The sequence below is a fragment of the Oncorhynchus mykiss genome, chromosome 21 (assembly GCF_013265735.2).
Source record: "Oncorhynchus mykiss isolate Arlee chromosome 21, USDA_OmykA_1.1, whole genome shotgun sequence".
NCBI classification, from domain to species: domain Eukaryota; kingdom Metazoa; phylum Chordata; class Actinopteri; order Salmoniformes; family Salmonidae; genus Oncorhynchus; species Oncorhynchus mykiss.
The window spans coordinates 31,247,562-31,265,344 of NC_048585.1; the positions used below are offsets into that span (position 1 = coordinate 31,247,562).

General features: G+C 40.9%; 1 protein-coding gene across 1 annotated transcript in view; it reads right to left on the reverse strand.

Annotated features, from left to right (window-relative positions):
* Positions 1–459: 459 nt before the first annotated feature.
* LOC110500238 (myoD family inhibitor domain-containing protein) overlaps positions 460–17,783 on the reverse strand; it is a 28,259-nt gene continuing 10,935 nt past the window's right edge. Inside the window, exons 4-5 of the mRNA XM_021577487.2 lie at positions 9,428–9,730; positions 460–3,216 (exon numbers count right to left, since the gene is read on the reverse strand). Of these exons, the coding sequence (XP_021433162.1) occupies positions 2,963–3,216; positions 9,428–9,730 (557 nt within the window). The 3' untranslated portion in view covers positions 460–2,962. The remainder of the gene's footprint in view (positions 3,217–9,427; positions 9,731–17,783) is intronic.

Genomic DNA, 17,783 nt, shown 5'->3' on the forward strand with positions numbered 1-17,783 from the left:
AAACAGGATGCACCTGAGCTCAATTGAAAGTCTCATAGGAAAGGGTCTGAATACGTACGTAAATAAGGTGTTTTGTATTTTTAATACATTTGCAAAAAATTCTAAAACCTGTTTTCGCTTTGTCATTATGAAGTGTTGTGTGTAGATTGATGAGGAACAACATTTAATCAATTTTAGAATAAGGCTATAAAGTAACAAAATGTTAAAAAGTGAAGGTGTCTGAATACTTTCTAAATGCACTGTATGTATAACATACTGGTAGCTTACGAGCAGATCGTTTCGTGCTGTAGCCATGTGTTCATCCTGTTAATCTCATGCCAATGCTATGTATGGCATGAAAAGGAGTGACAAAACAGTTGGCTAAAGTGCCAAGGGATCTGCTTCCATGCCAGGAATTGTTGCAAAATGGCTCAAAGCAAATCTGAAGACAAGCGATAAAAAGTCAAATTTACAATGTTCATTCTTATTTTTATATTTTTTATTATTTCAGACATGATTCTGAATTAATGTACAATAACCTACAAACTGTGTTGTATGCTAAATGCAGTGAAAAGAGGTATTCTAGAAGATGGAAAAGGTGAAGACGGTACAGTATATCATATACACAACTAGTGGACAGAATATAAAAACATACTACAGTTAGAGGGAAAAAAAAGATAAATACATGTAAATACTATGTCTTCACATTATCTAGTGTTGTTCCTGTTCATAGGCCTGTATAGCCAGAAGAAAATATCCAGAGAAAGACCGCGTTAGTTAATCATACAAATGTTAAGAGGTCTGCGGCTTAGTTTCATACAGAGTGCGACTGAACACTATCTGCTGCGGTGGTGTCCTTCCAACTCCTTTAAACATAATGACAATCCACCATTAGAGAAGCAAGCCTAAGATCTGACAGCACATGATCTTTGATGGTGTGAAGTGAAGGAACTTTGCCATTTAGAAAAGCAACACACTAATGAGTCCCTGTGTTAAGTATCACTAAAACAACATCAAAGCAAATCTTTGAGACTGAGAAAGTGATTCACCAAACTCAACTTGATACACAGAAGAAAAAAAAAAATCTGCTGAAAAAAAAATGTTGTTCATTAGTTTAGGATTCTCTTCTCTGAATCTGACAGTCCAGAATATTTTCTTATTGTGTTGCGAGTCATTCACTTGTAATCCAAAAGCCGCTTATGGCAAACAGGGTCAGCCATGTTTTAATTCCTTATCACTTTCTGTTACTAAAGAGTGCATTTGAACAAGTAATACTGAGGCAGTATCCCAAATACATGCTAAATAACATCACAGAACTAACAGTCGTACCGTACAGTATGTAATCAAAGTGGAGCGTAAGACTGAGCAAATAATTGATTGACAACAATATAAAACAATGATTGTAGGGAACAAAATGTTATGACAATGATAAAATGTTGCGCAATTCACCAGTCGTAAAAATTTCTCATCCCTTGTATATTCCAGGAAGCCAGTATTTCCAATGTATATCCAGTAAATTCACGGCTTGAAAGACTGACAGGTGAAAACCATGGTGATGGTCTTCAGGATAGACTAAAACCATTATTTCCAACAATATGGCTTTAACATTGCGTGAGGGCACACGCTACAGTATAACTCAAATGTGCATTAATCATTAGTTATATCAGGCCAACAATCAGACAAGAATACTACTACTCATATCTGGAGTGAACTGCTGACGGTAGGCCTAAATCAAAATCTCCTCTGATCTAATAACAGCAATGGCAGCATACTCCAAAGCCTGACAACCCAGATGTCCTTGAACTCCATGTTAACCCTATGGTTAACCCTGCCTGTCATCCATCAATCCTTCTCAAAAGAGATTTGTTGATACAGGTAGATATTAGCAGAAGTCTCTCGTGGACAGACTACGTAACAGAAATGGTTTCGTAACATCTTCCAAAAGACTCTGGGATGCGACGACAAGCAACAGAGATTTTAGTTGTGGGTGTCGGAGATTAGCATTGGTTATACATAATGGAGCTCCCCATTTGTGCAGTTTTGTAAGTAACTCAAGCACACTTGAATCCGAAAGACAACTAAAACGTGCCCTACAAAGCACGTACATTATTTACATAGTTGAAATGTTACAGAACAAAAACTGATATCTGGATTAAATACATTAACAGAAAAGGTATACACTAATCTACCCGATTTAGTGCTGATCTTCAAACTTTCTTTACATGAAGCTTTCCAATATTTCTTTACATGGAGCTTTTCAATACGTATAATTTTGCACACTACAGTAGATATGGACTATAACTACGGCTGTTCTGTTGTTACACATTGTTCACGAATGTGTCTCGTAGTTTGTATACCTCTAATTGAAGGTGTATTAATATGAGTAGGAAAAACACATCCCAAAAAACAAAAAGTTATTACAGTGTCATACAGTACTGACTAAACACACTAAAAGGCTGCTAAATATCAAGGTAGAACATGTATTCCTTTGGTTTAGTGTCAGGAATTTACATTTTGGTAGTGAAAAAAGAAGAAAACTTTCAAGGCAAAGATGTCAGTCGGACAGTATTCCTGAAATGATAGAGATGATCTTCCTATCCAATAAGGCATCTAAGGTAATACTTTTTAAAGAGCTGATTAACATATTGGTCAAAATTAAACACACACTTTGGTAAATATTTTTTTTTTTCATAAAGCATGTTTATACTTGTGGTACGTAACAAAAAGCATTTATAAAACTATTTTTGGCCCCTGCTTGGCCATGTTGGCAGAGAGGCCCAGTGTAGATTAATAGATCTCTCTGTGTGGGCTTAAATCAAAGGCACGCACTTGTACACACACACATATGCTAAACACACACACCTAATTAGCCCACACACACACACTTTTCCTCTCCCTCCCTCCCTCTCTGCTGGAGCGTAAAGTACAGGTAGCAGTAGCACTACGGCCAACATTCCCAATCCCATCGCCATCATGGTCCTTCCTATGTGGGGAAGCAGATGCCACAGCACTCCATGCAGATCTCCAGGCAGTCGGAGGACTCGCAGCAGGCGTCCATGATGCCACAGTCCATGTCGTCGCAGGGGCAGTTGCAGTCATCTCCCATGTCCTCAGCGCAGCAGCAGCAGCAGCAGGCCTCCGAGGTGCAGGTGCCACAGCTAGCCTGGGCCACCACCATGTTGCACAGGGTCAGGAACTCACAGAACAGACAGGCCAGGATGCAGTGGACACAGCAGTCTGGGTCCAACACACACCATGTCCATAGAGACGGGTGGAGGATTATGAAAAAGGATGAAGGATGGATGAAAAACACAGAAAACCACACAAAGCATGATCAAATACAAAGAAAACAAAAACAAATGTCTTAAAAGCCAGTGGGGGAAAAAAATCTGATTAAAACCCCTGCCTGGAACAGAGCGAGTTAATCCCTGGTCTTTTGTAATCAGAAGCCTTGAGCAGGGCTCAGGCAGTTATACAGTCACAAATCAGACTGGCCAATTACTTTGACACGTACAGTATAATAACGTCCTTACAGTAAATAAGTCAAGATAAGACTATCACTATTGACTGACAAAACAGATGAAACCACAGAATGAACTGGAACAACAGTAGTATATTGTAGTATATAGTGTGTGTGTGTGTGTGTGTGTGTGTATTCAGGTGCATAACAGAGAGTGCAAGCTGAGTAGAAGTTGCTGACTAAGCAGGGAGGAGGAAGTAGAGCCAAATGGAATCAGGGAAAATTCCAAAGGGACTGAATTCCACTTTTGGGTTTTGATTAGCAGCTTTCTAAATAATTGGGGCATTATCATGCAAATGCACAGACTTGATTACGTAAAGCTGATTAGCAAAGTCCGAATTCTTCTCCCTGGCAAATTGTTGTGCTAATGCTGCCGTTTCTCTCATCACTGATTAACATTTAACCTCTGTAGACCTTTTACGTGTCTGGTGATCACTGTTGTTTTCCAATGAACGGATGGAAAACCCTCTTCTCTATTTCACCAATAAAACAGCCGTTTTATTTTGTGGAATTTATTATTCCGTTTTTTTGTTCAGTGGTGTTAAAACATTTTACAGAATGTAAGTGATGTCATGCACTAACATCCGTTACATGAAAGTCAGATGGTACACAGTTAAAAAAAAAATAAAAAGACGGATGGATGGACAGATTTAGGCAAAACAATAAGTAAAGAACAGGTAGAATTCAAATAATCAAAGCACATGCAAGCATTTTAAACAATGTTAGTTGAAATGGAGAGACATCTTTGTAATAAGTCATGGGTACTAAATCACAGATCTACTCTGACATGCTGTTTTCTGTGCCATGCAAGGAGCCGTGAAGGTTCTCCCCGCCACACTAGAGGTGGACCGATTATGACCTTTCAACGAAGATTATTGGAGGACCAAAAAAAGCCGATACCGATTAAATCGGACGATTTCTACATATATATTTGTAATACTGAATGAACAATGAACACTTATTTTAACTTAATATAATACATAAATAAAATCTATTTAGTCTCAAATAAATAATGAAACGCGTTCAATTTGGTTTAAATAATGCAAAAACAGTGTTGGAGAAGTGCAATATGTGCCATGTGTGCCATGTAAAAAAGCTAAACATTAAGTTCCGTGCTCAGAACATATGAAAGCTGGTGGTTCCTTTTAACGTGAGTCTTCAATATTCCCAGTTAAGAAGTTTTAGGTTGTAGTTATTATTGGACTCTCTCTCTCTCTCTATACCATTTGTATTTCATATACCTTTGACTATTGGATGTTCTTATAGGCACTATAGTATTGCCAGCCTAATCTCAGGTGTTGATAGGCTTGATGACATAAACAGAGCTGTGCTTCAAGCATTGCGAAAAGCTGCTGGAAAACAGAGGACAGTGCGGTTTGAATGAATGCTTGAGCCTGCTGCTGCCTACCACCGCTCAGTCAGACTGCTCTATCAAATATAAAATCATAGACTTAATTATAATATAATAAACACACAGAAATACGAGCCTTAAGTCATTAATATGGTCAAATCCGGAAATGATCATTTCGAAAAACAAAACGTTTATTCTTTCAGTGAAGTACAGAACCGTTACGTATTTTATTGAACGGGTGGCAACCCTAAGTCTAAATATTGCCATACTCTGCGTCCAAAAATGCTGATTATCGATTGCTATGAAAATTTGAAAAATCGTCCCTAAATAAAATCGTCCAGAGCATGCACCTCTACCCACACTGTAGTCAAGGCCCAGCAGAGCTTTGGAGATGCAAGACATTGATATGGATAGAAAAATGCCAGTACAATCAGTGTCTTTGCATAACTTTCATCAGACGTTCTCAGCCTGTCAGAAAGACAGGGCTCCTTTTTGACTGCCACAAAGCTTGACCAGTAGCGCTGTACTGGACACAAATCAGAGAATGCCAACATGAAACGATACAAACGGGTTCACCAAGATGTTTGAACGCTGATTATCATAGGCAACTACAACAGAGACACTTTAGAACAAAAGTATCATATTTCCGCATTTGAAATGATTGTTATTGAAAAAAACATTCATAATTATTGTGCACCGTATTCTAGAACTTAAAACTCTGTACTACTAGAGAAAGCGAAAAGCAGAACTTTGCCAATGTCAAATGATGAAACCTCAAAGCATCTAAAACCTTGAAAGACGCTTTACGATAATTAAGCTAGTACCAGCACAGTACACTATGTTCTGATACAAAATGATCTAAATAATGTCCATAGCATCAAGCAGTTGGGGCATCTTAGTTAGCAATTCACTTGGATGTATAATTCAACAGCAGCGATTAGTGAAAACCTTACAGAAGGGGGCGAGGGGGGCTGGGTCATGTACACAAGAACGCCAGACATCTCTCCTACCACAAAGAAAAATACGGCACAAATTGACACCGCCTCAGTGAGAGAGCGTTCATGTTTAATGTCAGGCCGCGGCGAAGATGCCCAGATTCTGGAGGGCCAAAAACAGCGGCGAGCGCCTCAGAGGAAATAGTTTGAGACATCTGGAAAAAACTCCAAAGGGAGCAGCATGACATAAAACAAGCTGGAATGGGTGCACACCATCGAGCCAAGCGAAAACATTCAAATGAAGAGAGACTGTTGGGTGGAGGGCCAGTATACTGCCTAGCTGCCTGCCAGGCACAGGGAGGGAGAGAGGGAGGGTGAGAGATAGCAATTGAGAGGAGAAGCCCACCCCATGCAGTAGTCTTTAGAGTGCAAGTCCATAATGCATGAATGAGGGTCAAACTTGTGGCTACGGGGAATATACAGACAAACCAAGATGTGAACTTGGCGCAAAGAAAGCATTCCAAATTAGTCACCACAAAGGCCTTAAAAAGTATTGAATGTGACTTAAAAAGGAGTTCAAATCATAATTGATTACACAACAAATAAAAACCACACAAGGCCCCAACCGAACCCCGGCCTGACTAAAAGACGAGCGGTAAACGACTCTTCAGTCAGTAGCGTACACAGAACTGTTATCACAGCTTCATTTCAGTGCCAGAGAACATGTGCCAAGAATGCTCTGCTCTAGAATCCCCTGAGCTAGGTTCTCTTCCAGTGGAGCTTTATTCTTCTAGTGTTCATAGGGGCTGTTTAGTAGCTAATTTCACAGGCAAACAGATTATGGTAATCCATGTAAACATTAAAACACAACAGCTTGCTGTTATACGCCGGGAAATAAATACTTGAGTGTGAACATATTGATTTAGAAAACACAAGTCGAAGAATAACCAACACAAAAGCTGTAATGAGACTTATTGAACTGTTGCTGCTATTTTTCTTTGCCAATTAAGACATGGAAGAAAAACATGACGCCTGTGGAATACATCATTGGTGAATATTTAACTTGTATCATACCTTTTATTTATAGGGAACTCTATAACTTGTTAGCCTGCTGCATATTTCAAATAGCTTAACCTTGGTGAAGACAAACGATCTCAAATTCCCCAATTCATTTAAAACAGACTTTACAGTGAGCTCCAAAAGTATTTTGTTGTTTTGGCTCTGTACTCCAGCACTTTGGATTTGAAATTATACAATGACTACAAGGTTAAAGTGCAGACTGTCAACTTTCATTTGAGGGTATCATCCTGGACTATCTATAATCATGGTAGCCTCCACACTAATGAAGACGTGTTTAGAAACATCATAGTCTTATTTACAATAAAAGTGACTCCAAAATGACAAAATCCATTATTTACCATTAATTTCTATTGGGCACAAAACAATCTGAAACACAACCAAAAACAAACAGCAAATGCATCCAGCAAGTCTGTAGGAGTCACAAGCTTGATGTAATCATTGCATGCTATGAATATGGGACCAAATAATAAACTTTTGATTACTTTAATACAGATAGCTGAATTTTGTCCCAATACTTTTGGCCCCCTGTACAAAAGTGCTGTAATTTCTAAACGGTTCACCCAATATGGACGAAAATACCCTAAAATTAAAGCTGGCAGTCTGCACTTTAACCTCTTGAAGCTAGGGGGCACTATTTTTATGTTTGGAAAAATAACGTTCCCAAAGTAAACAGCCTATTTCTCAATACCAGATGCTAGAATATGCATATAATTGACAGATTATGATAGAAAACACTCTAAAAAGTTTCCAAAACTGTCAAAATATTGTATAAAATATTGTATAACAGAACTGATATTGCAAGCGAAACCCTGCGGAAAATCCAATCAGGAAGTGCCTCTTATTTTGAAACCCTTCTGTTCTTATGCATGCCTATCCTCCATTTAAAGGGATATCAACCAGATTCCTTTTTCTCTGGCTTCCCTAAGGTGTCAACAGTCTTTAGACATAGTTTCAGGCTTTTATTTTGAAAAATGAGCGTGAAAGATCACATTGCGTAAGTGGATAGGTGGGGGCTCTCAGAGTGAGTTTTTGCGCTACAGAGTAAAGCCGCCATTGTCCCTCCCGCTGTTATTGAAAAACCTACACACTCGGTTAATATATTATCAAATATATATTTTAAAAACTACCTGAGGAATGATTATAAAAAACGTTTGACATGTTTCTGTGGCCATTATGGAGACTATTTGGAATTTCCGTCTGCGTTGTCGTGACCGCTCTTTCCTGTGGATTTCTGAACACAACGCGACAAACAAACGTCGGCATTTTGGGTATAAAAATCATCTTTATGGAACAAAAGGAACATTTGTTGTGTAACTGGGAGTCTCGTGAGTGAAAACATCCGAAGATCAAAGGTAAACGGTTCATTTGATTGCTTTTCTGATTTTTGTGACCAAGCTTCCTGATGCTAAGTGTACATAATGCTATGCTAGGCTATCGATAAATTTACACAAACACTTGGATTGCTTTCGCTGTAAAGCTTAATTTAAAAATCTGAGACGACAGGTGGATTAACAAAAGGCTAAGCTGTGTTTTGCAATATTGCACTTGTGATTTCATGAATATTAATATTTTTTTGTAATATTATTTGACTGTTGCGCTATGCTATTCAACAGTTGCTGACGAAAATGATCCTGTGAAAGGGATGGGTAGCGTCAAGAAGTTAACCCCAGTCATTATATCATTTGAAATCCAAAGTGCTGGAGTACAGAGCCAACATAATAAAAAATGTGTCACTGTCCCAATACTTTTAGAGCACACTGTATCACATATTTCACCCTTATCTATTATTTTTTCTCCCTCTTCCTCTATAAGACAAAGTAAAAGACAAAGCGAGAGGAGTCAGAGACGAGGCGATGATAAGCAAGGAGCAGCAGGCAGGTTAGATAATGGATAGCAGATAACAGATAGCAGACAGCTGTTACAAGGTAAAAAGAGGATGCGTGTGTGACTCCCAGACAGAGCCAATGTTAATGAGGAGCCACAGTAAGGCTGGAGACTGGAGGACAGACATAGGCCCATGCAGAGGGAGGGAGGGAGGTATGGAAGGAGGGATGACACTTAGCAGGCACCCTGGGCGGCTCATCCTCATTAGAAGGTCACACCTTACTGACCATTAGTCATTCAGAACACCAATTCATTACTGCACTCACCGCCGCACAACACCTGAGAAAATGATGGCTCCCCCTGAATTCTAAAATACATCCTTTCGGTTGTTGTTGAGGAAAATAAAGCCATACGAAGCAGGTCTTGACCAAATGAAAGTACACTTTCATCATTAAAATAAGAGAACCGAGAGAATCTGTCCATTTTTGACCGTCTTTTCTGTCCTCTCGAACAAATGGAATGTTAATGGTGGAAGACCTGCACTAAAGGTGTTGATGAAGTGCTAGCGGAAAGTCAAGCCAAGCAGATGAGGGATGTGTGTTCATTGTGTGATTATTAGTCTGTGAGTGACTCTAATGACCTTAAGTTGGAGCACAGTACTTACCTCCTAGTGAGAGAGTGTGTTCTATATAAGACAGAGTGTGTGTGTACAGTCGGCGCCCAGCACTTATAACTCACCCTCTGGTAACGTCCCAGGCTTGTGAGATCCGGTGGAGCTTCCCTTACTCCGTCTGCTGCTGTCGCTGTTGACCGACAGGCTGGAACGAAGCTGGCTCTGCATCTTCTGGGAGACGCCGGGCGATGGGTGCTGCTTCCTGTGCTGCTCCGCCCCACAGGAACATTGCCGGCGGATTCCATTGCCGTTACTCAGGCCGGTGGAGGATTGGTGGCCATTTTGACTTCTGTCAGAAGCAGCATCTTCTCCCTCGTCGGGCTCTCCCTGCGCAGAGGCGGTTGGCTGGGGCAGCGGCTGAGGTTGAGCTGGATGGGGAAAGTTATTTAAAATGTCACACTCCTCTCTTTTCAGTTAGAGAGCACTTATTGTGCTTTCAGCATGTTTGACTGAGAACATGCCATTTATTCTCTACTAAGGTTTTACAGCTAGATTCTGAGTATGAGAAGGATGTTTAGAACGTTCAAGGTACTGACTGTCTTTGTTATGTTGGGTGCTCATGACAAGTATCAAATAAGTCACTTAAGAACCATTTTTTTGTAACCCTCAAGATTTCTTGTTTTGATACCATCAGAACGGATACCGGAATCCCGAGGGTAAACCTTCAATAACTGTCCTTTTTTTGTACTGCCATCATGGAACCTTAACAAATAAAGGAGAACTGAAGAGGATTTACAACCCTCACACACCCAAATGATCACACAGTACAGTATCCCTGTAGGTGAACAGTGAGTGAACAAGCATTTTCTTGGAGAAGCACCCAGGTGAGTTAAAAGAAAGACTGATCCTGCATTCCTGCCCCTGCTACAGTAGAGTAGTGATTTCCCTTCCCCATTCTCAAAGCTCTGGCTCTTTACATTCTTACAGTCGCTCCACGTGTGACAGGCAGCAGCCAGCCATGAAGAGTCAACCACCGAACGAATGAATGTCGGGCCATCTGATAAAATAAAGGGAGCGGTGACATTTCCAGGGGAAGAAGGAGAAGAGACTCCTGCACATCCAGCTCTACAGGGAGATAACTCCTGCATTACCTTCCATCTGCATCAGAAAGGAGAGAGAAGTAGCAGCACGGTGACTTATTGATCTCTGTTGAATTATTCATCTCTTTTTTTTATTTTTCACTAACTCTGCATTTTAGGGTGCGAGTGCTGCACAAGCGGCGGCCCGTACGGCAATACGACACTCTTAGGGGAACTTTGTTGGTGACAGCCACACGATGTAGTGTTGATTTGTAGAGTGCTACTACTGTACCTGAACTTCTCCAAGTCAAAGTGGATGCGCCAAACAGCGATCTGCATACGCCTGTTCTTTCTTTCCTGTCTGCTCACCAACTAGTGCAATTATTGTTAACAAGAGAAAGGAAAATCGAGTTCTAGCCCACCTCTTTTTTACAACACACTCAGCACCCAGGGAGACCTCTCTGACGAGAATGTAGATGTAAAACAATGCAATTAAAAACAGACACTGCTTTGTCTCCTCATACAGCGGTCCGCACGCCGCCTCTATAAACAAATATAGACTTTTGGGATCAGATTTCTATGCAATTTGAATTAGACAACTGGTTGGCACAAAGGAGAATTCATTATGCTCCGATTTAAACCCAGGTTGATGGATTTGACAGCTTTTTACGTGACATTGTTAGTAAACTACGGATGGCTAACAAGAAGATTCAACAATTGCTTGTTTTCTTTCACAAATATCCACATGGAACTTGTGAGATATCAACTTTGTTTTTATATAGTGAACATCAACAATCTATTCTGTAATAAGACACATTTTAACAATGGAATTCATAATCAGCAACGAACAAACCATACTATAACTAGTACAAAAGTTATCTTAAGCTGGCCTCCCGAGTGGCGCAGCGGTCTAAGGCACTGCACCGCGTCACGACAGCCTCGGGTTCGATCCCAGGCTGTGTCACAGCCAGCCGTGACCGGGAGACCCATGAGGCAGCGCATATTTGGCCCAGCTTCGTCCAGTTTAGGGGTGGGTTTGGCCGGCCGGGATTTCCTTGTCTCATTGTGCTCTAGCAACTCCTTGTGTCAGGCCGGGGGCCTGTAAGCTGACCTCGGTCGTCAGTTGGACGGTGTTTCCTCCGACACATTGGTGCGGCTGGCTTCCGGGTTAAGCGAGCAGTGTGTCAAGAAGCAGTGGGGCTTGGCAGGGTCATGTTTCGGAGGACTCATGGCTCTCGACCTTCGCATCTCCCAAGTCCGTAGGGGAGTTGCAGCAAAGAGACAAGACTAACTAACCATTTTTTTAATCATTAAAAAATATATAATAAGTTCTCTTAAGCTCAATACCCTTTACTGATGTAGCCTACTGGGTAGGTACAAACACAGTATGTAGGCAGGACTATGTGACGCCACACTCTGGTCTAAAAGACGACACTTGCCTATGAAATAAATTACCCATAGCAGCTTGTGTAATAAAGCAGTCTCTTTTCTCATACAGAGGTCATGGAGGCATCCACAAACGACCAACCCACAGTCTGTCTATTCTCTGCCTCAGCCAGCATAATTACCTTTCCCTTTGAAGAAAGTCAAGCTTTCAATTTACAAAGTATAAATAGTTATTAGGAAACCACCACATAAAAAAGCAGCGGTTCGGGTTTCCGACACACTAGAAAGCCTAGAAAGTGGTTCAAGTGCGAGCCTACGAAGACACATTTCCAAGGACAGGTTCCCAGTCTCGTGGAGACCAAGTTTTATTTTTATCCAGTGAAAGCAATGGGAGACAAAGATGAATGGACAGGAACAGGGTAATATTCATAATCATTGATCACGGTAACGATGATCCTGCCAAAGATGATGGCATGATGAACCATGTAACCACACTGAACCAAGCCAGCTAGTAGAATATACTGTAGAACTACTTCTGGTAATAATAGAGAAATAGAACTAGCAGCAATAGATAATAACAGTTAAACATCAACTTGGATAAGAACTGTATACTCTATAGACTGGGTATACAATATAAATGCCTATGTAATATAAATGCACTGCAAAGTCAGTGTTCCTATCCGGACAAGGAAACATATCCCCCATAAAAAAAAAAGGAACAACTCCCGCTAGTTGAAATAATCATAAGCGATTAAAATTGAACAGTTGTGTGGTTTACCACAAAAACTTGTTCGGAGCTGGTGGACATACACAACCTGACAGATCGCATTAAAACACCATGTTTAGGAAAGGAGGGGGGGGAAACACTTCCAATTGGACTTCTAACCACCCTATTTCTAACACATCAACAACTGTTGAGAGTGTACATCTGTAGTTGAATAATACATGGAGTAGTCCTCTACACAGGCTGTCAAACATATCAGATGGAACTGGGGGGTGAGTGGTTCTTGACTGTCTAAGCAGCATCCCAATTTGGTCCCTTGTATCTGACAGGCTCAAATATCTCGGGAGCATTTTTAAAAAGGCCAGTGTTTGATGGATTCATGAAGAACACACAAATATAATTGCCATTTGTCACCAAGTCTTCAGTGAGTAGTACACGACGCCATGGGGACCGCAGCGCCATTGCGCCTAGAGAGCGCTACGGTCTGTGTGCGGGATCACTCTGTATGTAAAACTGTGTATAAACACCTACTTTTTTTTATGTGGCAAAAAAAAAGAGGTCCTATAGGAAGAATTCAAAATTGCACCCAGAAGACAAGGAGCATATCACACAGACCCAACAGGAAGACAGAGGAATATGTATGAACATCAACTCAAATGTGCTGCATAAACAAGAATTCTAAAATAGTTCAGGTACCGGAAATATAACTAAGGAGGTCAAAACAGGGCAGCTTGGAAATTCTAATTTGCACATCACTACACTATAAGTCATAGGTAAGGCAGGAGCTGGATAGGAGTGCAAAAACTAGAGCGGTGTTTCTATGGCTCAATCCTTTTTAATATTAATGGGGGGAGAGAGAACAAGTTCTGTTTGCAGAGACCTATTAGGATGCCTATCATAAGTAACATACAGTTAGTTATTCAAATGTCACATGTCAGCAGGCTAAACAGATCCATCCAGCCCCATCTCCTAATAGCTAGCTAGCTACACCATGCTTGTGGTTAGCGAGTCAAAATGCACTGTGGAAAGTGGAATACTCACAGGAAAAATAATACAAATATGATAAACAAGATGTAAACTAATCCAATTCAAAAACACGAAAGACATTTAAAATGGTAATTCTTCCAGTAACGTGTTTGTTTATCTTTGTACTCTTTACATATGTACATATTATAAACATGTCTTCTGTACATGTTCTGGCCTTATACCTGGTTGATCGAAATGCTAATTTGTGAATGTGCCAATGACCTAGCAGCGGTCTCATCATCCCCTAAACAGCCTGGGGTGGCGTTTCCCCTCCTAACAAACACCCCTGTAATGTCTGGCTAGCTGGGCTGCTCAATCCAAAGGGATATATTTTCTCATTTGAAATTATACATCTCCCATTCCCATATTTATAGACGCAAAACCAGGGGAATTATATGTAGAGAAGGGGGGGGGGACAGCACCATGAACGTTATTACAAAGGCTCCGCTTTAAATTTTCCTTTGGAATATCAAAGCTCATTTACAGTTTGACCTTCCAACTCTGTGACAAGGACTTCCTTTATTGTGTCGAAGGACAGGTTGCTGGAAGGGACAAGCAATGGCAGAATCATCATGATTTGTCCTTTCGACTACCCCAACTCAACACAACCCAGGCTGTGATCAATGTACTTGCGAGTATCTGGCGTAAAATAAAAAGCATTTTAATTGCATTCAAATTGATGAAATAAAACAAAATCTAGCGTGAAAATGTTGGGAGTGTTAGGGTGCTGTAGCTTAGAATAGCCTGGATAAGCTAGTCCAACTAGCCTAGTCAAACTGTAATTAATGGAGACTGACCAGCATTCACCAAAAAAATGTAGTATAGCAGGAAGACATTCAGGCTGTGATCGGCTTGTGTGAACGCATCCGTAGTCGTCACAGCCCAAAGCTTGTAGACTGGATGTGTCTTTTTGAGTGTATTTATATCAGGGACTTCATTGGTTGATTATAATATAATATTTATAAAACAAAAAAACTAAATGAGAAACAATGACAATACTTTTTAGCTAAGAACTAATTAGGGGAAATGTATCTTGCTTCAACAGAATAAAACATGTGACAATCTCAGGATGACTCTGTGGTGGTTGTCGTGGTAATGTCAGATCCCTCCTATACTAAAAAAAAAAGTAACCTTCCAACTGATCACAGCTCTATTCATCTTAGCCTAGTGGCGATGGGCCATCTGTGCCTGTTGAGGGAACTAAATTACCTTCTCTGATAGGATACTCTATCAGCAGGATGTGACATGTGATGTGACAGAAGTATTAACTCTATTAGCCCCCCTATCCTCTATTCTGATGGTATTGTATAATATAGAATCTAATTCCTGGAGAAACACCCATATCTACACTCATGTCTTATTTTCCTGCCGTTTTGAATGAGGAATAAGTCACTATTACTCAGCTCTTTTTCACCGTGGCACACTTAATTCTCTGTGACAAATTATCATTCAAATTTAGGTCTTCAAATGTAACCTGCTGTCGTGATCTGACACTTGGGTGTTTTAATATTCTGAGCCATCCTCTCTTTCCCTTGTTTCCACTCTCTTTCCTTCCTCATTTTAGACTGCCTCGCTCTCACGCTCTTGATAACAATGACAAGAAAGCAGGGCGTCTGGGATTTACTAATTTCAAATTTGGTAATTTCGCCGCTGATTGAGGGGTAAAAAAAATAACCCCTTCGGACCTTGTTCTGCTTAATTACATTTTACAGTGGAGAAGGCAACTTGAAAGACAAGAGCTTGATTCGACGACCTGAACCTTTCAGGCGCTCTTGGGGAAGGTGGAGCCGATCATCAATTATCCTTCGATTTCAAAACGGAACATTTGGTGAGATGAATGTCTGGCTGCTATCTAAATCATTAAAAACACCCAATGAGCTGCCTTTTTCTCTTAAATTAATCACATTCAGAGGAAAATCATTCACATTGTGCAAATGCCAAAAGCGTTGAAGTTCTTCTCTTTCCCCCTCTTGTGTTGTGTAGAATTTAGTGTGCTGCTAATTTGAGTGGTGCTAATGTAGCATAACAGAACAGATCAAGGGCATCCACCACAGCCTTAAAACCTGAGTGCAGCAGAATGACACTTTTCTCCCTCCTTTTCATCTAAGATAGAATCACAGCGCAGGTCTTTTTTTTCTATCTTAAGCTTTATCAAATCCCCATTTTTTTCCCCCAATCTGTTTCCATCTGAGAGCAAAAGAGGAATGTAGTAAAATCAAATGTAAAAATGTCTTCACAAGTTTGAGAAAGTGCACATCTTGCACAGATTTAGGCTTTACACAGGCAGCGACCACATTTTCTAGAAAGAACAATGATGACGTGACTCAGAGCAGGCCTAGGGGAGCTACCAGACTCTATACTCGCAGAATGCTCCACCCTCTCTCTGACGACTCAAAACCAAAACTAAGCAACAGAGAAGTTGAGTGAAGAGAGGGGGGGGGGGGGCATGGGTAAGGAAGTATTTTCAATTTCAGTTGAAATCGATGACTCACAGATTCCACCAATTTCAAAATCTCTTTGCTGAAGTTAGCCACAAGTTCCACAGGAAACTGACTTGTTTGAAATTCAAAACGGGGCACAATGCATCTGGAGGGAGGACATTACTGTACTAACAGCACCTGAGGAGGACAAATCATTTCCAAATTAACACACAGCAACAACAAAAAACGACAAAAGAAACTAGGCAAAACTGAGCCGTCCAAAACAGCCAGCAGGTATAGGGTCTGTATGGGGCAGTCAGTCTATAAAAAATATCTATAGACATGGTTCCTTTATTTGCTCAGTATCAATCTGAGCATTAACCAGAGCTAATGGGACAGCTGTGGGTCAATGGTCTTTGTCTTCATAGGTGCCAATCAGGGCCTTAAGCTGTGTGATCAGACTAGGGGACAGAGGTGCTAGTCTGCCTCTGAGTGGGTTTTTAACGGAGACGGCCGTATTGATTTCAGCTCTAGCCGGAGAGCGCCGTCTGCACTGTGTCTGAATGGAGCCAGCCCAGCCAGGTCCCCAGTCACAGTCCAGTGATCAGAGCCCTGACAGAATGACCTACCAGAGAGGTGGTGAACCTGCAAACACCGTGGGGGCAACATCACTCGAGATCTCTGTAATAGAAAAGGGTTTTAACCTTAATGTCGGAGCCAAAACCCTGTTAGAGGCCAAGTAATCCCCCCTGCACCGCTCTCATTTGAAGTGGGCCCCTATGTGTGTGTGTGTGTGTGTGTGAGAGAGCGAGAGATCTTTCCCTCTCTCTGCTCCAAGGCACTACCCCTGTGCTGTGTTGTGGGGTTGGTTTGGGAGCCAACAGAGTGGAGCTGCACTAGGGCATTACTGTTCAGGGAATGCAGCAGAGCCTTTGTAGTAGAGTTGATACAATGGAGCTCTGTGTACACCTGCTCTGACTGCTCCAAGAAGACAGGTAAACTAGGGAATGCGATCTAGGCCTGTATGTTTTACTATTATTAGAAAAACTGACAATAATTTGAATTTGTTTGAGTTCTCAAATCCTCCCTCCAACAGTGCAAAACAATCGATCTTTGGTTCTCCATAGTCTTTGTTTCTTTTGTTCTCCATAGCCAAAAACCTTGTGTGTTTGAATTATGACAGTGATATCTGATATCCACATATTAGAAATACTTGTGTATGAGATTTCAGTACATAAATGGAGGTGTGCATACACTGCCTTCGGAAAGTATTCAGACCCCTTGACTTTTTCCACTTTGTTACATTACAGCCTTAATCTAAAATGGATTAAATAAAAATCCTCAGCAATCTACACACAATAGCCCATGACGACAAAGCAAAAAGAGGTTGGTAGTATATTTTGATAATTTATTACAAATAAAAACAGAAATAGCTTATTTACATAAGTATTCAGACCCTGTGCTATGAGACTCGAAATTGAGCTCAGGTGCATCCTGTTTACATTGATCATCCTTGAGATGTGTCTACAACTTGGGAGTCCACCTGTGGTAAATTCAATTGATCAGACAAGATTTGGAAAGGCAAACACACACCTGTCGATATAAAAGGTCCCACAGTTGACAGTGCATGTCTTTCGGAGCAAAGTACAGAGAGATCCTTGATGAAAACCTGCTCCAGAGCGCTCAGGACCTCAAGACTGGGACAAATGTTCACCTTCCAACAGGAAAACGACCCTTAGCACACAGCCAAGACAACGCAAGTGGCTTCGGGACAAGTGTCTGAATGTCCTTGAGTGGCCCAGACAGAGCCCGGACTTGAACCTGATCTAACATCTCTGGAGAGACC